This window comes from Grus americana, chromosome 1 (genome assembly GCF_028858705.1).
Source record: "Grus americana isolate bGruAme1 chromosome 1, bGruAme1.mat, whole genome shotgun sequence".
Classification (NCBI taxonomy): Eukaryota; Metazoa; Chordata; class Aves; order Gruiformes; family Gruidae; genus Grus; species Grus americana.
In genome coordinates this window covers 58,920,408-58,944,638 of record NC_072852.1, presented here as the reverse complement: position 1 = coordinate 58,944,638, position 24,231 = coordinate 58,920,408, and the positions used below count along the sequence as shown (strand labels likewise).

General features: G+C 42.8%; 1 protein-coding gene across 5 annotated transcripts; it reads left to right on the top strand.

Moving 5' to 3' along the window:
• Positions 1-1,679: 1,679 nt before the first annotated feature.
• Positions 1,680-16,478, top strand: LOC129201520 (cytokine receptor common subunit beta-like). 5 transcript variants are annotated; one of them, XM_054812940.1, is made up of 15 exons: positions 1,680-1,933; positions 2,341-2,464; positions 2,858-2,953; positions 3,817-3,946; positions 5,937-6,103; positions 6,420-6,568; positions 7,047-7,218; positions 7,315-7,447; positions 7,550-7,710; positions 8,591-8,736; positions 8,838-9,012; positions 10,067-10,157; positions 10,441-10,510; positions 13,305-13,408; positions 13,691-16,478. In XM_054812940.1, the coding sequence occupies exons 2-15, from the start codon at positions 2,434-2,436 to the stop codon at positions 14,886-14,888; spliced, it is 2,823 nt and encodes a 940-aa protein (XP_054668915.1). In that variant the 5' UTR covers positions 1,680-1,933; positions 2,341-2,433; the 3' UTR covers positions 14,889-16,478. The 5 variants fall into 5 exon arrangements, with proteins under 5 accessions (XP_054668915.1, XP_054668916.1, XP_054668917.1 ...); XM_054812941.1 differs by lacking the exon at positions 2,341-2,464; XM_054812942.1 differs by lacking the exon at positions 2,341-2,464 and having other exon boundaries at positions 1,710-1,783.
• Positions 16,479-24,231: the final 7,753 nt, after the last annotated feature.

The window sequence follows — 24,231 nt, the reverse complement described above, 5'->3', positions numbered from 1 at the left end:
CTCGCTCCAAGAGGTCCATGTCTTTCTTGTACTGGGGACCCCAGAGCTGGATGCGGTACTCCAGATGGGGTCTCGCGAGAGCAGAGTGGAGGGGCAGAATCACCTCCCTTGACCTGCTGGCCATGCTTCTTTTTATGCAGCCCAGGATACAGTTGGCTTTCTGGGCTGCAAGCTCACATTGCTGGGTCATGTTGAGCTTCTCATCAACCAACACCCCAAGCCCTTCTCCTTAGAGCTGCTCTCAATCCATTCTCTGCCCAGCCTGCAGTTGTGCTTGGGATTGCCACGACCCAGATGCAGGACCTTGCACTTGGCATTGTTGAGCTTCATGTAGTTTTCATGGGCCCTGTCAAGCCTGTCAAGGTCCCTCTGGATGGCGTTCCTTCCCTCCAGCAAGTTGACTGTACCACATAGCTTGGTGTTGTTGGCAAACTTGCTGAGGATGCACTCGATCTCACTGTCCATGTCACCAACAAAGATGTTAAACAGCACCGGTCCCAATACCAGCCCCTGAGGAACTGCACTCATCACGGGTCTCCATTTGAACATTGAGCCATTTACTGCACCGTTTACAAGTGTGACTGTCCAGCCAATTCCTTATCCACCGAGTGGTCCATCCATCAAATCCATGTCTGTCCAATTCAGAGACAAGGATGTCATGCAGAACAGTGTCAAATGCTTTGCACAAGTCCAGGCAGATGATGTCAGTCACTTTTCCCTTATCCACCAATGCTGTAAGCCCATCATGGAAGGCCAACACATTTGTCAGGCATGATTTGCCCTTAGTGAAGCCATGTTGGCTGTCACCAATCATCTCCTCAGATTTCCTCAGATACTCTCATATTCTCCTTCTTGTTCTGCACATTCCCCTTATACACAGCATACATTTTTTTCCTTGTATATTGATGTAGTTCTTGTGAGAGCCTAACTGTACTAATGATTTTGGTCAGTACTACAGGGATTTAGAGAAGGTGTAGTAGCAGTGCAGGTCAGACAGACACTGCCAGTTGTATTCTGCATCTGGGCACTCATCTTAGTCCCCTGTAGTTTACCCCTGAGAGCACAAACCTAAGTGTGTCTTTCCCTTATGGCTACCTAACTTTCCTATAGATCTTATTATTGAAGGCTACTGGCTAAGTTTTAAAGCTGGATTTAAAAGTGTGGCTGCCTTGGATGTAGGATAACTTCAGATTGACTCTTCTCACCAGTTTTCTTTGCTTTCCTCTATGTACTGTAATACTTATAATTTACTATTAATTATTGTTGCAATCAGAAAAAAATACTTTTTAAAATATGACTCAAATTAAAGGGTTACAGAGATAAAGGTAGTTCTGTCCCCCTCCCCCCCAATATATATGTACAAATAAACATAAAGTACAGAATGATCCCTGCCTTGAAGATTGTCTAGCCTAGAGTAAAGCAAGAAATAGCACTGGAGGAAAAACCAGAGAATTTTTTCTTAGTCTTTCTCACTTCTGCTGCAGACAATCTTTTTTTTTTTTTTTTTTTTTTTTCTCTCCAAAATACATTAATCTCATGATCTGGTAATTGTTAACATGCAGATTGAGAATGACAAACTTCCTTCCCCTCCCTTCCCAGTTAAACAGTCACATCTAAGTGCGTACTTTGGGGGCTAAAATAGGAAGTGCAGACTTCCTATTTTACAAGCAATTACACAGCCTTTCCTTGAAAGGGCGTGGTCTGCTTCTTTGAAAGTGGCATTTGAGGTGTATAGAAGATATAGCAGTTATTTTGAAGACTTACTTGCCAAGAAAATGCTGTGGTCAGTTTATACCTTCTGTCTCCAGTTCTAGGGAAGCGTGGGTTTGCTGGTGTCTGCATCAGACAATTCTGATGCTGTAAGGGGGAGGCTGGAGAGGGAGACTCACCCCTCAGGTTGAAACATCTGCCTCACAGACAGCTCTGGATCCAGGTAAGGGAACTGCTTCCTCTCTGAGTAAAGCAAAATGCCAGAGTCTGCTCTCTTACAAGGGCTTGTGAGTCATTAAGGGATTCCTTAGCTGTAATGATTATTCAAGGGCTCAGCCAGCTGTTTCTGGTGTAAGAAAGTGGCATTCAGGAATCTGAAAGTCAATAGGAATTTAAAAGGAGTTTTTTCCATGCTCCCTTAAAGTAGGAAAGAGTCTCAGCTCTGTAACATACTTGAGTAGGTGAGTTTGAGAGAACAATGAGAGATGGCCAAAAGAACTTGAATTCCAGTATTGAACAATGATGTGGTCCATGGTCTTTGAACTACTCAATCTACTCTTAATCTCAACAATCACCAAAAAAAAAAAAAAAGATAAATAGTTTCTTTGGTATTATTTCTACAATTTGCAGCTTGTTTGGGGAGCAGCTGGAAAAGTAGCATGTTGAAGAGAAATCTGAAAGTGAATGAATATGGAAATTCAACCCCTATAGCTCCCAGGAGCTATGTGGTTTGGGATCATATTTTTAAGGAAAGGTAAAAACCATAACATCATTGCAGTTCATGAGGAGGGCTTTGAACATGAAGAGCAGAAGGATAAATGAATTTGAAGACTGAGTTCTCTTCAAATATTAGGATTGTTTCTTGTTGCTACTCTGCTAAGAGAATCCCTGCACTTCCTTGGAAATGTGCATTTACTTCTTCATTCTTTGCCCATATTGCAAGCTCACACAATAAGAAGACATGCATTTTATCCTACAATAAATACTTGGTAGAAGTTCTTTCTGAATGTCACTCCAGCACGAAGCCTAGAGAAGTTCCCTAATTCAGTTTTACTTCTCTTTATGTGAAATGGAAACAAGAAGCTCCACAATAAGCAGAGTAAGAGAGTAGCCAGTGGGCAATGAAAACAATTCTCTCCTGATTTAGGATCAAGCTTGTGTGCAAAGAGCAGAATGAACATGAGAGAGATTTTCATCCTTCTGCTGAATCTCTATTTGGCCTTCAGTGTCCAAGCCATTCGAGGTGAGTTTCAATTTTATATCCTATTTTATTCTTCTATTCTTGCCTTTCTTTTTGTATCTGTCTCCTTCTTTCAGCTAATGCTCTTTCTCATTTTCTGCTTGCTTTTCTCCTTCCTTCTGCCACCATCTTCTATGTTGTAGAACAGACATCATGATCAAAATCAGTGTGTAGCAGAAACATGTGCAGACAAATCAGTTTTATGTTCATGGTGTGGACAGGTGAAATACTGGACAAATGGATGAGATGAACAAACTGACTGGTTAATGAGTGAATAGGAAGGAGGAATAGGCCCTGATAGTTAGTGAAAACATAGGAAAATGAAGGGCTGCGTGATTCAGATGGTAGTGTACAGGGTTGTGACAAGTGGACAGACACAAGACGGGGGTGTGTGTGGGGAGTACCAACAGCAACATCCAGATGATCTGATTTTCTTCTTGTGGAATTGCTGACAGGTAAAGAGACCATCTGCCACAGCCATTGCTTGTGTTTCTGACTTTAATGTCTTTCCTCTTCTGATGCAACGAGAGCTTGCTTCTTTCTTTCTTTCTTTCTTTCTTTCTTTCTTTCTTTCTTTCTTTCTTTCTGGTGATATCTTAGCTGGAATTATGTGCCTTGCAGGCACAAAGGTCTCACTTCATTGTTGTTATTTGTAGCTTGTTTGGACGCTTGCATATTGTGGAGATATGCAGAATGGCCATGACTCTCTACATATTTTCACCAAAAGTTTTTTTTCTGCTGCCGTGAGGAGAGTACTGTTATCAGTGCCTTCCCCATTCTGCTGGCAGAATCACCCTACCTCCTGCTATCTCTCACTATTTACATTTGTAATCACTGCATCTTTTTTGCCTGAATTTCTTTCTCAGAGAGTATCCCTATGAAGAGCTTGAGCTGCTACAATGACTACAACTCACAGGTGACCTGCACGTGGCTGGAGCATTCAGAGGCTCATGCCCTCATTGGTATGAGTCTTTACAAAAGGGATAATATTATAATGTAAGTACTTGAAATGTGCTGTGCTGGATAAAAGTCTAAAGGGAAATTGGCCACGACTTGGAATCCCGGGGACCAGCAGTCAGGCTCTCAGAAAGCACGGCCACCTCTTTCTGTCATTGGGTTAAAGTAAAAGTTGTGTCTGCTTCTGAGGCCTCTTCTAGGAAGGGAGGAATGAATAATGTGTGCTAGTGGAGTTTATCACCTTTACAATTATTTTCCCATAATTTTGTTGTGGGATCATAGATATGAAGATGGGGCATATAGGTTGCTATGAATGGAGACGATGGTGTTAGAACATGTGTGAGCCTGAGTGTTGTCTGTAAACCTAAAAAGGAGGAGACATTCCCCATGTTATTTTGCCCATTTAGGAGCATCACTGAGAGTATGGTTTGGATCACTTCTGAGAAACATGTATAGACTGTGTGTTTGTGAGATAGAGAAGACTGGTAAATTCATCTGTGCTATCACTTTTCCTCCCAGAGATACTGGTCTGCTTATGACAGTATCTCTCTGTTACATCTGTTTCCTTATGAAAAGGGAACAGAATCACCAGACTGGATCAATTGTGAGGATAAGAAAGGACAGAGAGGGAGGAATAGTCAAGGGAAAGTGGAAGACAAAGATGGAAAGCTGACAAGAAAATGAATTAGAGTCTGGGGATAGAGGAAGGAAAGGAAAGAGAAAGAGCTCTTTATTTTGTTGTAAAGAGAGAATTAATAGACCTAAAAGCAGCTGAAATCAGTGGAAGGTCTTTGGAACAGGACCTTGAAGCTAATACTTCTGGGAAAAGATGATATAAAATTACTTGGACCTTTGGAGGATTTTCTGGAACGTTGTCACATGATGGAGTGTCTGGATCACACAGGAAACCTGACTGAAGTGAACTAATCAGACAAGGAGGTATTGAGTGCGGACAGTCACACTGCTGAAATCAAAATGGCCAATGATTAAACAACGTCAGCTCATAGGTGAAGAATAGTTGACTAAATCCCAAACTGTAAGATAATGCTGGCAAGTAGATAGAAATATCTTCAGGACTTCACAACCGTTGGGCTGACTCTTTTGTTTAAGGGTACGCACATGTGTGGTGACCCCCACCCATACTTCATGAATATCCCTGGTTTCCTTGCTAATACTCAACCTTTAAAAATAGCAATGGTGCTGAATAATGCTTGCTGACATGTAGTTGACTAGGAGACTCCATCCTATCCTGGAAGACAGTATTTGGCCTTAGATATTCACAACTTAATATTTCTCATCTGAATTGGAACAATATTATAATGGGCATGAAGCCATAAGCACAAACAAAAGTCCAGAGGGTACAAAAAGAAGCAACACGTCTCTCCAGCAGCTTAGGCTACTGCAAGCACACAAAGCTTATCCTCTCCTGTCTAGTTTAAAATATTTTTTCTAATTTTCATGATGGTCCTTGGCCTGGAGAAAGGCTATCTAAAAGGATGATTAACATTCTGGATGAAATCTTTAATGAATACATAAGGTCCTTTGTCAGAACAGAACTACTAAGGATACAAAAGCACAGTTTGGTTGGAGAAATTTTTTTTGTAAGTGTCTTCCTGGGACTGCAAAATGAATGTCTTCAAGAAGCTGAGGACCATCAGAAACTTTACTGCCTTTCACTCTGAGTAAAATGTGCGTTTCCATTACATTATTTTTCATCATACTGTTTCTTACATTAAAAATATGAGATTATATAGAGTTAGGCTAAAAACTGACAAAAAATAGGCTGGTACCAAACCAACATTCTGCTGCACAACTTTGAAATGGGAAGGTATTTGACAAAAATCCTGGTGTAAATGTTTGTCATATTAACTGACGCAAAACAGGACTAACAGGTACAATAAGAAGAGGATATAAGTGCCTGAATACATTATGACAACAGAATGGGATGGAATTGGTTTCAGGCATTTAATTTTGCATTAACTATAGGTCTCCAAAACAGATCTTTATAAATCACTTTTTCTATACACAGGGAGAACAATGAGATGTTTTGCAAGCGCCAGACAGAAAATGACTCCTATGTGCAATGGGTTTGTCGCAACACTACAATCAATTTTGGAATAGGGGTAGATGATATTTACAGCTTCAAGCCTAACAAGATGCTTCAAGCAGAACTAAATGTTGATCTTTTCCAAAATGGTAAGGATTAAATACCAAATTCTCATTTTCCAGTGAATATTAGGGATCTTTGAGAATGTATTTGCCATTCAGTCAGGAACTGAATTCCCCTTCCATTGTGAAAAGTGCCAAAGAGATCCACATTGAGAGGATGAGGCAAGGAAGGGAGAGGGCAAGTTTCTGGGAGCAACGGGACCTGGAAGGGGACTCAAGCAGGAGCTACATGGTGTGGCAGGAATAAGTCTGGAAATGAGGAAGCTTACCTAGGTGTTTTCTTCTGCTCTTCATCTCCCTGTCCTCACTATCTCCTCTCATGGGTTGTACCTTCCCCTTCCAGTTCAGACCCTCCCACCTCAAAACCTCTCAGCCACCTTGATGAGATCAGGAGACTTCTTGCTGACCTGGAAAGTAGCTGATGGAAGCCAAGCGCTGGGCAACGCACTGGAGTATGAAGTCACTTACAAGCGGGATTGGGAGTCCTGGGAGGTAAGAGCGGAGGAGCCGGGCTGCCCTGGTTTGGGCTGCACCCTTTTGGGCGGTTGTGAGCCTGTGGTAAACCTTGTGCAAATGAGCACCCTTTCCGTTGTCAGGCACTATGAGGAGATGCCACAAAGGTTGTTTCAGGTCAGGCGGAAGGGGCTCTCTTTCTGTTTGCAAGTGACTTGCCCAGTGAAATACCCATTTGTCCTGAATTGAATGCAAAGATCTGTTCTTCACTGAAAAAAAAGCACTGCACTTGGTTTTGAGCTGGAATTGATTTTGCCCTGAATCCCTCCCAAATGGAATTAAGCACGTCCCAGTAGGAGCCTGGGGGGATACATGTGGGAAAATGGCAACATACATTTGAAGCTGCTTCCCCTTCCAGGAGGACGCACTTTGTTTTATTTGTTGATTTTTAAGTGTGCATATCCCCAACTCCCCAATTTCCTCCCTCCCTGCTTTCCCTCCTTTCCCCCAACAACAGAACGCTGCCTCGCTCTTGCTCTCCGACACCACACGTTGCCATCTCAGCCACGAGGACCTTGTCCCGGGGAGCAGCTACGTTGCCCGTGTGCGAGCCAGACCGGGGCGGGCCAGTGGCTCCTCTGGGCAGTACAGCAAGTGGAGCACGGAGGTGTCATGGGAGACCCCTGAAGGTAGCGTGGGATGGAGCGGGGCCATGCAGGGGTGGAAGTGCTGGCTGAGAAGCCAGACCTTTCCTGTCACTTAGCTTGCTCTCATCTTCTCTGAAGGTGGCCTTCATCCCAGGAACCTTCGCTGCCTCTTCAATGGTGCAGACCGTCTGACGTGCAGCTGGGAAGTGAAGAAAGCGATCATCACCTCTGTCCTCTTTGGCTTGTTCTTCAGGGCCACTCCAGCATCAGCGTACGTGCTCTGCCCATGGCAGCGTGCCTGTGCCTCTCCCATGGAGTTTCTGTTCTGTCCCATTCCTCCTGATCTCCACACAACCTCTTTTTCTCCCCTCAGAGAAGAGGAGTGCTCTCCTGTGCATGAGAAGGCTTTGCCCCATGTCCCGTATGTGCTCCAGAGTTGTGAGATCCCTGTTAGCAACTACAGCAGTCAGAGCCAGTACCATGTGTCTGTCCGGGCCAAGACAGAGGAGAAACTGATTGAACCCTACAAGAACAGTGAGTTGCTGTGCTGTTTCTTGCTTCTCCTGGTTGTTTCTTGGACAGATGCCTGGCTGGGCAATTGGGGCTGAGGATAGCAGAGGTGAGGAGAGTGTGTGGGAAGAGGAGGAGACTGGGACTGATGAAGAAAGCAGCTGGAAGCTGTGTTAGGTCAGAGGTCTGGGAGAGGTGGCTTGTAGGTGTGGAGTTCCTCAGTGGCACTTGTTACTCTGAGGAAGGCGGCAGCAGTGGAAACTGCCGTGCAGAAATTTGGGTTGTGAGCAGATTGTCTCGGTGAGCGACTGTCACCCAGCTGACTTCTCTATGATTGACCTCCATGAGTGTCCCAGGTGACAGGGAGCTGTGGTGAGAGGTGTTTGTGGGGAGTGTGTCACTTTGTGAAGTCTCAGGAAGCCACTGGAGCTCCTGTGGGTTTGCGCAGTGGTCCCTGGAGCACTGGAGGAGGTAGGACTCCTCTGCTGCGTGAGGTGTGCCAGGTGGATCATCTCTGCCTGCATGTATCTGGAGGTGCTGATGATACTCCCAGGAGCCCTGCTGTGGGTGAAAATATCAGGTAGTAGCTCCAAGAGAGCTGAAAATCTCTGGAAATGTGGTGGACCAGTACAGATATTTCAACTGTTGCTTTACTGCTTTTCTGTACACAAGGAGTGCTGTCAATATTAGTGGATATGGATTTTCTGTTATTTAACAGTCTACTGTTTTATTGTATTTGACTAGAAAATGAAGATGTGGGGAATTAAGAAGTGTTAAAAAGCTGAGACCTCTTACTTGGCATAAACCAACATTTTTTTCAGTCTCTGGAAACCACTCTGAGTGGTGAAAGGAAGTGCTGGACCAGTATGTTGAGAAGTACTCTGAGACATTCTGTGTCTTCCAGTTAAGGTGCTGCCGCCTGCAAATGTGTCAGTAACAGCGACAGAGAACCAAGAGTATGAACTGTGGTGGATAAAACACACTTTTGGATATAGCTTCATAAAACAGAGATACCAAGTCGAGTACTGGGAAAAGAACCAATACGAAAAGGTAAGTCTTAGAAGTGCAGGAGTCCTGGATTTCTCTTTGCTGGGCAAAAGGCAAAGACAGTTCCTCTCACTCCATCATTTGTGCTTCCTCCTTCTCCCCAGACTGTCCAGAAGTTAAACATCAGCAATGATGAACCTCCCTTCATCCTCACCCTGCAGATGCTGGCATCATCTACAGAGTACAGGGGGAAAATGCGTGCAAGGGTGAATACGCCTGTGGATTACAAGGGGCCTTGGAGTGAATGGAGTGAGGAGTTTGCCTGGACAACTGGGAATGGTACTTTTCATGTAGGCTACTTCTGTAAGGTTTTGTGGGCTGTTAATGGCTGAAACGCCTCTACAGAAAAATACATTCTCTCAGCTGGGGTTGTAGTTAGGCCCAGCCATGAGCTAGCTGGGGTCGCTTAACAAGGCAGCTGTCGTGTCTGCACCCTTGCATCCTTGCAGTACAGCAGCAATGCTAATGAAGGAGGTGAGCAGGAACGACCTCCTTTTGATCTTCTTTCCTACTCCCCTTCACAAGGTGAGTACAACGAACCGTAAAGTTTTCCAGATGGAGACTCAAGCCAAGATCCTTCCCAAAGATCCGTCCTTGTTTCCTGATTCCAGTAGTCAAATTCTGCTGTCAGCGCCTGCAGAGCGCAAGACTGCAAGAAGACAGAATATAATCCATCCGTCTTTTATATTTGCAGAGTGACCATAGAGTTGTGCAAAACACACAGTAGACTCTGCTGGAGATAGGAACCTTTACATGATTTTACTGTTTCTGGACTTCGGGGCAGAACGTCTGCTATCAGTATGGTCTTGTGCCCAGAGTAACAGGATCTTACATCATTTGTCCTGCGGAAGCTTGTAGTGGTACGCCAGCAGGAAAATTTTGATGAGCGTAGGCAGGAAGAAATTGGTATGTTGTTGATGATCATTTATGGCCGTGAGCAGAGGAAGGTCTTTCTTAGAAACTCTGTGAGAGCCCATCTCTTCAGGACTGTACAGAGTGAAGCAGACCTGAGATGCCTGAAGACATGCCTATTGTTCATCGTGGGGTAAGGTGCCTAACCATCTTTTTATTAGCATAAATTGTTTGCTCTGATCTCAGTGAAAAATAAAAAAGTATCCGTACAGGCAACGATGAACTCCTTTGGTCAGTAAGCAGTTCAGGCCTTGGTCTGTCCCACGCTGGAGGAGGGCACCCCAGCAGTCTGAAGGCCTCATGATCCTATCGCTTGACATGCTCCTACATTTCCCTGATCTGCTCGCATGAAGAGTGACCAGAGTGAACAACCTGCAGCCCCTCTGCAGGTGGATACCTATTTCTCTTTTCTCTGTTTCAGTTCTGCCACCAGTGGTGCTGCCGGTGATGCTGCCAGCCCTCCTCATCACTTTGCTGGTAGTTGCTTATTGCAGCTCTAAGTATTTCCTCAGGTAGGCTTGCATTGCGACTAGGAGATTTAGCAGTGTGTTGGGCGTGTGGGTGGCATAAAGACTGAGTGAGGCACTGCTTGTCCCCCACGAGAGATGGAGCCTTGGCGTGCAATGGGCAGCCTTGTGCGTGTCTGTGCAAGGGTGAGAGTGGGTGGTGGCATGCCAGGGCCTTGGTGGTGCCTCGCTGTGCAGAGCAGCAGAGTGTTCAGGGTGCAGTGTCTTCTGGTTGCAGCCACATTGAGAAGCAAATCTTGAAAGCTCTGTGTTGTTGTTGTTGTTGCAGAAAGAAGAAAATGTGGGAGGAAAAGATTCCGAACCCCAGCAAGAGTCTCCTGATCCAGAGCTACCAGGGGGTAAGAGGGAACTGTACCTTGAAGGGTTCATTGTTTCTCTCTTTTTCAGGACTTCCAATAATTGTCCAGAGTGTCCCCTATGGTGCCGGAAAAGAGGAGACACTGTACAAAGCAGTAGCTTTGACAGTTATTGTGGTAGGAACCTGCAGTATTTCTATGAGCTACTTAAGGGAGCAGCTACTGTCCCCTATGCTACATAAAGTTAGAAGAGAATGGAATGGAATGGAATGGAATGGAATGGAATGGAATGGAATGGAATGGCACAGTTGGAAGGGACCTACAATGATCATCTAGTCCAACTGCCTGGCCACTTCAGGGCTAACTAAAAGTTAAAACATATTATTGAGGGCATTGTCCAAATGCCTCTTAAACACCAATGCAGAAGGATGGCTCATCGACCACATCTCTAGGAAGCCTATTCCAGGGTTTGACCACCCTCTCAGTAAAGAAATGATTCCTAATGTCCAGCCTAAACCTCCCCTGGTGCAGCTTTGAACCATGCCCACGCACCCTATTTCTGGATACCCAGGAGAAGAGCTCAGAACCTCTGTCTCAACTTCCTTTCCTCAGGAAGCTGTAGAGAGCAATGAGATCATCCCTGAGACTCTTTTTCTCCAAACTAGGCAAATCCAAAATCCTTAGCTGTTCCTCACAGGACATTCCTTCCAGCCCTTTCACCAGCTTTGTTGCCCTCCTCTGGGTGCATTCAAGTACCTTAAAATTCTTCTTAAATTGTGGGGCCCAGAACTGCACACGGTACTCAAGGCGAGGCCACACCAACACTGAATACAGCAGGATAGTCACCTCTTTTGACTGGCGGGTTATGCTGTGTTTGATGCACCCCAGGATGCGGTTTGCCCTCTTGGCTGCCTGGGCACACTGCTGACTCATTGATCCTGCTGTCAACCAGCACCCCCAGACCTCTTTCTGCAGGGCTGCTCTCCAGCCACTCCTCTCCCAAATTATACTTGTGCCTGGCGTTCCTCTGTCCCAGCTGCAGAATCCAGCATTTGGACTTGATAAATTTCATTCCCTTGATGATCATTCAATGATCCAATCTATCTAGATCCCTCTGCAAGTTCTTTCATCCCTTGAGAGAGTCAGCAGCACCTCCCAGTTTGGTATTGTCTGCAAACTTGCTAATGGTGCCTTCAACTCCTGCATCCAGATCATTGATAAAATATTGAACCGCCCCTAGAATTGAGTCCTGAGGTACACCACGGGTGACCGATCACCAGCCAGATGTAGCCCCATTCACTACAACCCTTTGAGCTCTGCCCTTCAGCCAGTTCTTCGCACAGCACACTGTGTACTTGCTCATCTCACAGTTAGATAAATTGTCCAGAAGAAGACTGTGAGGGACAGTATCAAAAGCCTTACTAAAATCAATCCAACCTACATCCACTGCTTTCCATTAATCCACTAGGTGGGTGACCTTATCATAGAAGGATATCAAATTAGTTAAACTAGGCTTTCCCTTTGTGAACCCATGTTAACTGTGCCTCATGATTGCATTGTTCTTTAAATGCCTTTCAATAGCACCCAATATGATCATCTCCATAATTTTTCCAGGAACTGAGGTTAGACTAACAGGTCTATAGTTTCCTGGGTCTTCCTTCATGCCCTTCTTGTAAATTGGAATAATATTGGCTAGCTTCCAGGCAGCAGGGACCTCCCCAGACTCCCAAGACTTTTGATATATGATCAAGACAGGTCCCACCATAACATCTGCTAGCTCCTTCAGTACTCTGGGATGAATCTGATCAGGCCCCATGGACTTATGAACATTCAGCTGGTACAAATGGTCACTTAAAATTTCAGTGTCCCCAAATGTAAAGTCACTGTTCCTGCACTCATGGTGCTCCGACTCTGAGGAATGGGCAGCCCAAGGTCTATCAGTATTACTAAAGACTGAGGCAAAAAAAACATTGAATGCCTCTGTTTTCTATTCATCCCTATTAGTCAGGTGACCACCATCAACAAGTATTGGTCTAATGTTTTCTTTAGACCTCCTCTTGCTATTAACGTACTTAAAAAAGCCCTTCTTGTCTGATACAACACTGGCCAGCTTTAACTCTAGTTGAGCTTTGGCCTTTCATGTCTTCTCCCTGCATATATGAACCACAGCACTGTAATTTTCCTACGAAGCCTGACCTTGCTTCCAGACATCATACAGTTTCTTTTTCCTTTTGAGCTCCAGAAGGAGTACCCTGTTCAGCCAAACTGGTTGTCTCCCCACTTGCTTGACTAAGGATACACTGGAATTGCCTGCTCCTGTGCTTTTAAAAGATGGTTCTTAAAAACTGACCAGCACTTGTGGACTCCCAAGCCCTCAAAAGCAGATTCCCAGGGGACACTGCTAAGTAGCTCCATGAATAGCTTAAAGCTTGATTTCTTGAAATCCAGGCTAGCAACTCTGCTGTCCTTTTTTTCTCATTACTCTGAAAATTTTAAACTCAATCATTTCATGATCACTGTGGCCAAGACAGCCACCTACCATCACATCTCCCATGAGTCTTTCTCTATTCACAAATATCAAATCTAGGATGGAATCTTTCCTAGCTGGCTCACTGAGTACTTGTAGTTAGGTCAGTGGTAAGGCAATACAGGTTTGAAGTAACTGACTTCTGGAGAACAGAACACACCTTCTAGTCACGTTAGTGAAGTTGTATCCCTTTTGCCAGATGCTGTAGGCTCTCCTATTTGTTTTCTTTGTCCATGAGGAATGTATGGTTCTTGATTCTACTGCCAGTGAGACACTGCTCTTTTGCTATGTCTGCTTTTTCATTTTCAGAAAGTACATTTAGGAAACTGGCCAACAAGTAGCCAGCTGGACTTCAACAAATACAGCCTTTCAGAGAAGATGGAGCAGGCTAGCTTCCTTCAAGTTGTGGGCAGGTGAGTGAACAGCACATTATAGCAACGCTGTGGATGATAGTCTCAAAGAGCTCCCTAAGTCATGGCAGGATATAATCAAATGTTCTGCCACTAAAAACCTATACAAGTTGGTTTTGAGGACGGGATACAATTTTTTGCTATCTGGGTTAGCCTGCTTCTCCAAGAAAGATTTTTTTCTAACCCTATGTGTAGCTATGTGTGTTTTCAGCTAGGCTTGTTTTATACTTAATATTTACCACAACAATATCTTTCATGAGCAACTTTTAACTTTCCCATATTCAGGCAGTCAAAGACTTTGGCAGAGTCCCCTGAAGGGCAAGCAAAAAAGACAGATATTTCCCATGTTGCACAGGACCTACAGAACTCATACCATACTTTAAATGAGCCACAGCATGTCCCAGTTGTCTGCTCAAGTCAGATTGCTGGTCATTCCTTTCCTGTTTCAAGGAGAAACAGTGCTGATGCACGTATTGCTTCCCAGACAGCAATCCCTTGCTTTGCTTTCAATGGTCCGTACTTGTACAGCCCAGTGATGTCCTCCCAGCCTGATATGCGTCAGACCCTGGAAGTGGACCCAGTGGGAGTCCGTGAGAAATCAGGTTCCCTTCAGTATGTGACCCTCCCAAAGGAAGACTGTTCCCAGGCTCCACACAGGCAAGAACAGCCAGGAGTAGGTCCTCCACAGCCCTTCCTGCTCCCCGATCAGAAGGAAATGATGCAGCACCACAACAATGAGAAACAAGTCTCACCGGCCCCACCAGCCTGGGGGGAAGGCATGAATGTGAGAACAGAAGAGCAGAAATCTCCAAAGGCTTTTAGCTGTATCGCATCTCCTCAGCAGCGCCCCTTGGAGTACATCACCCCAGAGAGCCTGTTACTGCCGTCAGCCAGCGACTCCAGCCCTCCGCCACCGGTCACTGCTGGGGAGTTACCTCGTGATTCACAGGAGCCCCAGCCCTGCAGTGACCACTCTTGCCATGAGTTTTCTCCTGGGAAAACTGGTGTCACGGTCCCAGTTTCAGGTCAAGCACCAACCTCTTCTCCTGAATTGTGTCTGGATACATTTGGAGACTATCTTACTGTCCCTTTAGGTCTCCATGGACATTCAGAACCCACAAAGATTTCTTTGCCTGTCTTACAGAAGGGAAATGATCTTCCTAGAAAGCAGCCTTTGTCAGAGGGTGACTTGGTGGTGTTAAACCCTGACAGCACTGAGCCAGTTTTCCTTTGCCAGGTTGGTGACTATTGCTTCCACAGCCTAAAATCCAGTGTGAAGATGGATATTAGTCAGGAAGACCACCAAGTCAAGAAACCTTCTGAAGGCAAGACAACACCTGGAAAGCCTGTATCTGATGATGAATCCATCACTGGCAAGGAAAAGGATGTATCAAAAATGCAGGCTATTCAGCTTTTCAAAAACCTGAAATCAGATGATTACTTTTCCTGGCAGCAATCTTTGAGGATCACAGAAATCTGTTAAATGGGCAAATTTTAATGAATACCAAAGCTACAGGTAACTGAAAGAGGTTGCAACTGTCTGATGAAAATGAACCCTCAAACCTAGGAACAAATAAACACCAGTACCCTTTTCCAGCTTCCAGTCAAACATGTTAAAAGACTTCAAGTAGCTCAATATCCTTCTCAGTTGCCTTCAGAGATTTGGCATGAAAGACAATCCAAATAGTGCCTTTTGGTGTTTTTCAAACCACAATGAACAGTTTAGCCTCTTCATGATCCTGTGATAGATCACAGTCATTTTGCAATAATACTAGATTGCCTGAGGCAAAAATTATGGCAGGAAATTCAGACTTAACAGCATAAAACCCTATCAGAAGACAACAGGCTTGGAAACCTTGGAAAGAAAATGTATATTCTTAAAAGCAATTTTGTTGAACTTGTCTGTGTGTATAAAATAGAACTAAGAGTCACCAAGGAGCTTTCCTATCTCTATCTTTCCACTACTGGGATGAGATAGGTGTTGTCTAAGGTGAAAAAAACCCAGACAGTGATAGAAGGGTAAATAAAAAATGAGAAAAAAATCATTGAAGTTCAGGAAACCTTTGTTAATGTTAAGGTGCAGTGCATCACAGTGTGTTCTAAAGGTAAGAAGGAAACATTACTGGGATACATAAAGTAGGCTGTAGAGAACCACGGGGAAGAAGATACATTACTGAAAGAAAACCCAAGGACTTGTACGGTGCAGTGGGAGGGAGTGGGGCAGGTAAAAGAAAATGACATGCAAGAAATGTTATGAAGGTACACAAGCCTGTATCTGCTGGGGTTTTTCTATTTCTAAGTGTTAAAGTACTATATGATTTTATTTTAAATTTATTGGCTGATTATGTATGATATAATTAATCTTAACAGTGTAACAATCTTTTTTTTTTTCCTGAGTAATAAGCTGTGTTTAGAAAGAGGAGACATTTTTTCCCAGTTCTGCTGTAAAGAAAGTGGTGCAAGGTAAGAGCATTTGTTCAGAACTGCCACTCTGTGATCAGTAAAAGGCTTTGGTTTCAGACCTGAAGGTGGGCTTGCATTCCAATAAAACATGTTTCTTTCTTCAAATATAAAATTTGTACTAATAAAAAATATTATTTCTTCCTACAAATCTTTCCTTTCATATGTTAAGAGCATTGTGGTTACAATAACATTGCTATTAGCTCATCTGATCAGGCCTCAAAAAATTCTGTAGGTTCAGCTATGTCACCTGTGAGGTAGGAAGTTTTCTCCTGACTTCGCTATATTATTTGACAGAGATAATGAGAAAGAGTTTTGTGTTTGTGCCAGCTGATTCCTCCTGCTGGGTTAATGGGACAGTGCTGATTTAGAAATTGCAGTGAAATGCATTGCTTTTTTCAGAATTTAAATCCTTGTGAGTACTATTTTAAATCTGTAAGGTGTGCAAGGTGCGTTTGGTGTTCTTGACAGTGAAAGGCAGGCAGCTGCAGCCTCTGATAGAGAATATTGATGAACACTTTAGGAGATTATCAATTTAGTTCTTTCCTAATCAATGGATTTTTTTGTTAGTCTCTTCTTTGGTCTTGTATGAGTAAAATAAACAACTTTTTCCAGGCTTTATGATTGTGCTCTATCTAGGCATGTACTAAAAGGAGATGTTCAAATTCATATGCAAATTTGGTATCAGGATTCACATCTTAGATATGCATCACCTTGCTGGGCCTTGAATTGCTGTGGTTTTAACAACAAAGAATAGTGAGTGGGAGAACTTTTATTCAGCTCAGTGGCTTTTCGATGAAGCCCATTTGCATTGTGATCAGTACTCTAGGCACTATCTGTTCCTCCTGTCCTTCTGCACTTCACTGGGCATTTGCAGAGGCTGCTTTTGGATACAGGATTTGATATGACCCCACAGAGTAGATATTACAATCTGAAGATCACTTCAGGAGCCTGAACTTGCAGAATAACATGCCATTGTCAGGCTAGGGGAGCTGAACAGTGGTTTTCTTTTGCAACTATAACAATAGTTTTAGGGCAGAATGAGTTTCTGCTCTAGGGAGTCGTTCAGTATCCACCTAAGCATAATTAAATAAAATATGTAATGAACATTGGAACCAGGGGTCACAACCTATGTCTCTGCTGTGCCAGAGGAATCCACTTACTGGATTACAGAATTAAAGCTTCCATAAACGTGGTCTGTTGCTGATCCGATGAATCCTCCATTCTCTTCTGCACGAGGTCCAGCTGCAGTGGACCACATTTTACAATCCTGTAGCCTAATGAGTCAAGACTTAGGAGCTGTTGTGAGTCCCAGGTCTTCAACTTCCGATCGTTAGCTTGAGCCACAAAGTTACTGTGCAAAAGGAGGTTGCTGCTACCTTTCCCAATGCTAGATACTGATACACAGGAGAGGAATCATCATTCTGATGATTCAGGAGTCAATTATGGCATGCTCCTCTCTGTAGGGCTTCCCACTAAGTAGTTCCAGCCCCTGAGCCTGTATATCTGAGTGATGATTCACCAATGTTTCCCATATAGTCAAAAAAGGAGAGGTAGGCATCTCAATTAATACTGTAAATCACATTTTACAACTCTATTTACATTGAATATACAGTTATGAAATCATTGCAACCCTTTCATTACTGTATGCTCAAACATCAAAGATTCTGCCTGTGTTTTAACACCAGGCATTTTTCTCTTCATTGCTCTGAAGTACTCAGTTTATTATTCCCTTATCATAATCTTCCTCAACTAGAAATATACTACCTGAATTTGCATGAGATTAGGGTAATAAGTATATTGTGACCTCAATAGTTCTAATTAAGATCCCTGCTGAACTAGTCTGTTGTTCTGTTTCTGCTAGCCTGGGGGTTGTCTTTTATATAAGGAAGGAAAATGAGGCTGAATGGTTTGCTAGAAAAGGAAGCCTGCAGTGGAAGGCCCCTCAAGGCCCCAAGGAACGATAGCTGGAGAATTTCTGAGAATCCTGTATCTCTGCAGGGTAATGGAAAACAAACCCAACCCATCCTGCTAGTCCCTGTGTAGTTTCTTGTTCAGTCAAACACATTTGTACACACAATCTTATTCCCATACAACTCCAATGAATGATCTCTGCCTCTTCCTCTCACTCCCTCCATGCTCCCTCTGCGCTCACTACCGAGCTGAAATTTCCATGAAAAGAAACCCTGCACATCATGTTTTGTATGTGAGGAATGAGTAGCACAATGACTTCATGCCTGTTTTGGCCCTTTTTAAGTCCTTCCAAGTGGCTGCCAGGATTCCGTATGCTCCAACCAACATCTCCTTATATTACACAATGGATGTTTCACCATGGCATTAGGTGGGTGGACCCAGACCCCTCTGCAAACCTGCTCAACGTGACCCAGCTTTAGATCAAAGGCTTTGTAGATTCATTGTGTCTTTTGCAGCTTGTTGGTAGCAGAGCTTGTGGACCTTGTTGTTAAAGCCTAATTGGTTTGTCTAGAAAAGTAGATGTAAAGCTATCTTAAACAATTGGATGGCTTTACCTGTTCTTGTTTTAAAAATTTTCCAGCTCCTTGTTCACAGCTTGCACATCCATTGCAAACTTTTGAGATGAGTACTTTTGCGTGTGCTGTACCTCGCAGTGTACGTCTAACCTGTTTGTCCTTCTGCTGCATTCAGAGGTAGATAGGATGTTGATGCACATTTTTGAGTTTATTTCATTCACTGCAGATTCATGACGGATTCATGATGCTGTTTCAGCATCTAAAGACACCCTTTTCTTCCCTTCTACTTGCAGCAGAGACTACTATAGGAACATAAGGCTAGTACCTTGGGTCTAAACAGTCATTTCATCTTGCCCAGTATTCTGTCTCTGCCAAAATTTGCAATGGATGCTTAAAGCCAGGGTGTAGTAGACATGGAAAAGTATACTGTAAATAATTAAATCATGAACTGATATATTTACCTGGTATCGGGCTCAGAGCCTTCCTGAATTAGAAGTTACATCTAAGCTGTTGTAGATAATACATATGGAATGGCTCTGGCCTTTAGAGATTCAACTAATCCCTTTCTAAAACCACTTAATTTTTGGCTTCATAATATCTGATAGTAAAGCATTAATCAATTTGTTGATATATAAAAACATTCAAACAGAAAATTTCCCACATTTTCCTGGACTCATTTTATGCCAGTTCCATTGTAAGTTGCTCCTTTGTTCTTGTTCTAGGAGAATTGATAAACCATCATTCCTTATTTACCATCTCCTGTTTGAGATGCTAAAAACTTTTGTCAAATCATCTCTCAGTTGTTTCTTTTTCCAAGCTGAAGAATTCCATAGTAATTAGTCTCTCTTCCTATAGATCCCATATTTCTGATAACACTTCTGTACTTGTTCTGTTTCTACAGAGTGTTCTACAGTATTCCTTCAGAGATGAGATGACAAGAACTGAATATGATATTCAAGAAACATGTTATTTAGCCAGTCGATGATAATTGGACTCTGCCATTACTATTATTATTTGTCTGCTCTTACAGGTTCTTTGATATTATTGTATAGTTAGATTTTTGTTTTTGTCACATGAATTTCTATGTATTTATTAACACTGAATTGATTAATTCATTGAAAGCAGCCCTGCAGAGAAGGGGATGAAAAATTAGATATGAGCCAGCAATGTGAGCTTGCAGCCCAGAAAGCCAACCGTATCCTGGGCTGCATAAAAAGAAGCGTGGCCAGCAGGTCAAGGGAGGTGATTCTGCCCCTCTACTCTGCTCTCGTGAGACCCCATCTGGAGTACCGCATCCAGCTCTGGGGTCCCCAGTACAAGAAAGACATGGAGCTGTTTGTTGGAGCGAGTCCAGAGGAGGCCACGAAGCTGATCAGAGGGCTGGAGCACCTCTCCTGTGAAGACAGGCTGAGAGAGTTGGGGTTGTTCAGCCTGGAGAAGAGAAGGCTCCGGAGAGACCTTATTGTGGCCTTTCAATATATAGAGGGGGCTTATTAGAAAGATGGAGAAAGACCTTTTACCAAGGCCTGTAGTGACAGGACAATGGGCAATGGTTTTAAACTGAAAGAGGATAGATTTAGATTGGATATAAGGAAGAAATTTTTTTACAATGAGGCTGGTGAGACACAGAAACTGGTTGCCAGAAAAGTTGCAGATGCCCCGTCATTGGAAGTGTTCAAAGTCAGGTTGGAGAGGGCTTTGAGCTGATCTAGTGAAAGGTGTCTCTGCCCGTGGCAGGGGGTCTGGACCCTTCCAACCCAAACCATTCTATGAATCTATGGTTCTATGGTTCTCATTTCATACCCCATTTATACCTAATAACTTAGCTTTTTCTGAATCATTGTTAGATTGGAGTGCCCTAGATAAAATTTTGTCTTTCTCGGGTGAGAGATCTCTTATCACTCAGTCTTTGAGATAATTAATAATTATGTTGAAGATTATAAATTCCTGGGAGAACTCACTTAAAGTTTTCCTCCAATATGAAAACTAACCATTATTTTCTCTCATTTGTTTTCTGTCTTTAACCGACTTTAATCTACATGAGAACCTTCCTTTTATCTCTTAGTTTCTTGGCACTGCATTTTTGAGAGACTTCATCAAGCTTTTTAGACATCTAGACATAACACACTAATTGGATAGCCCTGTATCTGTTTGCTTCTGGAGTTCTTCCAAGAACTCTACTAGTTTTATGAGGCACGACTACTCTCTACAAAAGCTATGTCAACTCTGCCCCAGTACGTTTCTCTCTACTATTTCTATTTTTTGTTATAGTTTGTATCACCTATCCTGTACAAAAGCCAGCCTGATTGGTCAGTAGTTCCCCGGATTCTTCTCTGAGTACTGCTCAAAAACTTGCATTTGGTACTTCCTTTTCTCTGATACTGAGGCCTGTTAAAGCCTTTGATTATTTACTACAATTACTTGTTTGGCAATTGAATTTTTAAGTTCCTTTACAGATTTTATTACAAGAAAGCAATTGAGTAAGAATGTAGGTTATGCAAGGCTTGTAAAGAAAGTAATTCTGTTTAATAAAACTGATTTAGTTGGAAAAGATCATTATAAGTTATCATTTTTCTCTCTCTGTCTCACCTCATTTAGTTTTTCAGAATATTAAGGCTACAATAACCCTACCTTTATGGTGTGATAGACTTACAGAAGGCTTAAGTTCACTTTAGAGTTTTTAAATGATTCTTTAAACAGCCCCTTTGGCACTGCAAACATTTGACCCTTTTAATAGATTCTTGGGCTTATTTTTCCCAGTCTTGTTATTTTTATGTATGCCCTTAAAACATTATTGTGGTAAACTTGTGCCTTTTGTTGTTTCGACTTGTATTAGGTCTTGTATATTATTCAGGACTAAATCAGTTTGTTTCTTTTCTTGTGAATGCTTTTACAAATAGCTCCAAGAAACAATCATTTATAGTGGCTAAAAAAGTAGAATCTGACTAGATCTATACTAGCAAAAAGAGTAGACCAAGGTCCATTTCTGGCTGTAAGTGCGACTGACATGGAGCAGTCATGGAAGATTCATGTAGCCACGCTCTTTCTCCAACAGTAGAAGGTAGCCTCTTCCACACTGCATATTGGAAACCGTCCCCGGCTTGCTCATTGACATAGACAGAAGCCATGTCAAAGTATTTGCTAACAACTGAGCGGGGTCTATGATCTCATTCCAGAGCTCAAAACTTTGCCTTGTCCTGGTTTAGTCTACCAGAGCAGACATAGCCTCATCACAGTTCACTGTGATGTTTACCTAGTCTAGTACGATTGGACTGTCCCATTGCTACTGTTTGCCTGCCCTTCAGGGTCTCTGGTCATCTCTACCATTTCACTCACCTCCTTTTGATCAGGTGAATGACAGCATAGCACTAGCAGCATACCATTCCTTTTAGTACGGAATGAAATTCTGCAGCCATTGAAATTCTGTAGTACAACACAATTGTTGACACATACTCTGTTTGACACTATATTCTCTTTAGCATTACTGTATAAATGCAAACTATTATTCTTGTACAAAATGTATATTTATGCATTAGTGTTCCACTGAATATCTTCTTTTCATCAAACTTGCATAATGTCTATTACATTTTTTAAGGCATTTGCCAATGGTTCTGCCATTTAAACCGTATTTTAAAAGGGAAGAATTTCTGCAGACATATTTAGGCATTTGTCTTGATTTGCTTGCATAATTTTATATGCTCTGCTTACCTGGGTTATTGCATTTCTTTGGTTTTTTTTTCCTCTTACCTTCTATTTTATCCATTTTTCTAAGTCATAGTCCTTCTGTGATTTCAGACCACACAGATATATCAATCTGAACAATTTACTTTCCACATTTGGCATGATTTCCTTGGTTTTCATTTTAAAATTGCCTCATAGCATTTTTAATCTTAAATGTCAGCAGCACTGATTCTGTTTTGATTAGGTGGAACCCATCTTATATAAATTTAATCTGCTTCAAATATTTACCAGATACTAATAAATATAATCCTCTTTCCTCTACACAGTTTAATCAATCATGCACTGAGCCTCCGTTACCTGACACAGTATATAAAATCAGGACCACTGAAGAATGCTACTATGTAGGAACGCATTTTTAGCCTCCTGGTTTAAACTTTGTTTTCAGGAACTCCCGCCTGCTGTTTCTTTGTTGGCGATGTGCATATGGGCCATAACCATTGAGTCCTTCTTAGCACTTACTAAGAGAATGTCTAGATTCCTCATGCTATGTGCAATCTTTTCAACTGCATGTGTCTTCTCTAGTAAAATGTTTGCCCATGTTTTTATTTACTTGGTCATTATCTTAATTTTATTAGAAATGAAGGACATATCTTCCTTTTCCTGTTCCTGAAGGGAGCCCTTCCTGCTTAAGACACCCGTCAGCCTTTGGTGCACATGGTACCTGTTGAGTAACTCATGACACAGTTGTTGGCTAGTGTTGATGTCACCCAGGGCCACTTTTTGGGAGGTGACCTCCTCCTGGAGGTGAAGACCAGGTCTAGCACATGAGGTCCACTTGGCCCACCCAGGGATACTTGGCTACCGTGACATCACATGCCAGACAAAACTTCCACTGAGTGCAAGAGAGGCTGTGGGCAGTGTATACAGATTTGACAAGACCCACACAGTGTCCAAAGGATGATTTGGCTTCATCCTCATGTCCTGTCTTGGACCTGAAAGGCTTGACTTGTCCATCCATTCAGTCAAGTTATATCTCACTTCGGGATAAAGGAGTTTAACTGACTAACAAATGGCCTTTTGGTGTCTTCTCAATTCACAATTCTGTGTTTTCTGAAAGGATTAGTTAAAGTCAGTCTGGTCAAAGAGCCCATCCCAGTAGTCCGGAAGAGATTATCACTGAATTTATGGCAATCTGCTCACTGCTTTTTGTATATACCCATGAAAGCTGCTTTCACTATGGCTCAGCAAAGCAGAGCAGGAGAAATCCAGGGATTTAGACTCATCTCCCTACTTGGTCTTTGTATCAGAAGAGTTTTCTTGAATCTCTACCCTAAGTTCTGCTAAAAGTTGTTACTGGATTTCACTTTAGATAGGGAATTAACATGCCAGTTAATTCCCTTTGTGAGGCCTTTAAAAAGAAAGGCATCACTTCACAGCCTGATGATGATGATGAAGTTGACTTTCAACTTCCAGAAGCCACAGGTCTTCAGGCCTTCGTAGCATAGGTATGTCTTGCCACAGTGATTTCTGTGCAAACTAACGAGGTAACTGATGGTGTCAGACTCTGCTATGACACTCGCATGGTAAATTTGCTATCACTGATCTGGTCACACTCCATGCAAGCTCAAGTTACTGCAACAGCTTCGCTGAAGAGGCATGCCTCAGGTCCATCCCAGGGAACTTCACGTTCAGCAAGCATTGCTCTACTGCAGAAGCACTCCATCTGATAGGTAGATCCTTTGTGTCTAGGGATGCCAAAACCTAATTGGAGTAAATTAAGTGAGAAGAGTAACAGACTATTGCTTGGAATTACACACAGTGTGAGTGTGCTTAACAAGCATGAAAAGAAGAAAAAGCAATTATTTATGAATGACTGAAGTTTCAAGAGACATAGTGCATGGGTATTCACTACCAATCCTCATTTTTCTCTAATGAGGTCTTTGCACGTAAGTGGGATAATTGTTCTGCATGTTAAGAAGAAACTGAAGGGATAAGCTTACACCTCGTTTTTATCTGTGAAAGAAGCATGAAGAGAAGGAGCGTGCACGTGTGCCCTTTGGGGACTGTGAACACAAAAAGTCTCCATTCTCAAGCTCATGTCCATACACTGTGTGCAATGTTCACCGTTACAGCATATCCTGAAGATTATTGCTAAGTAGCTTTCCTTTTTTCTTCTTCTCTTTGGCTTACTCTGCT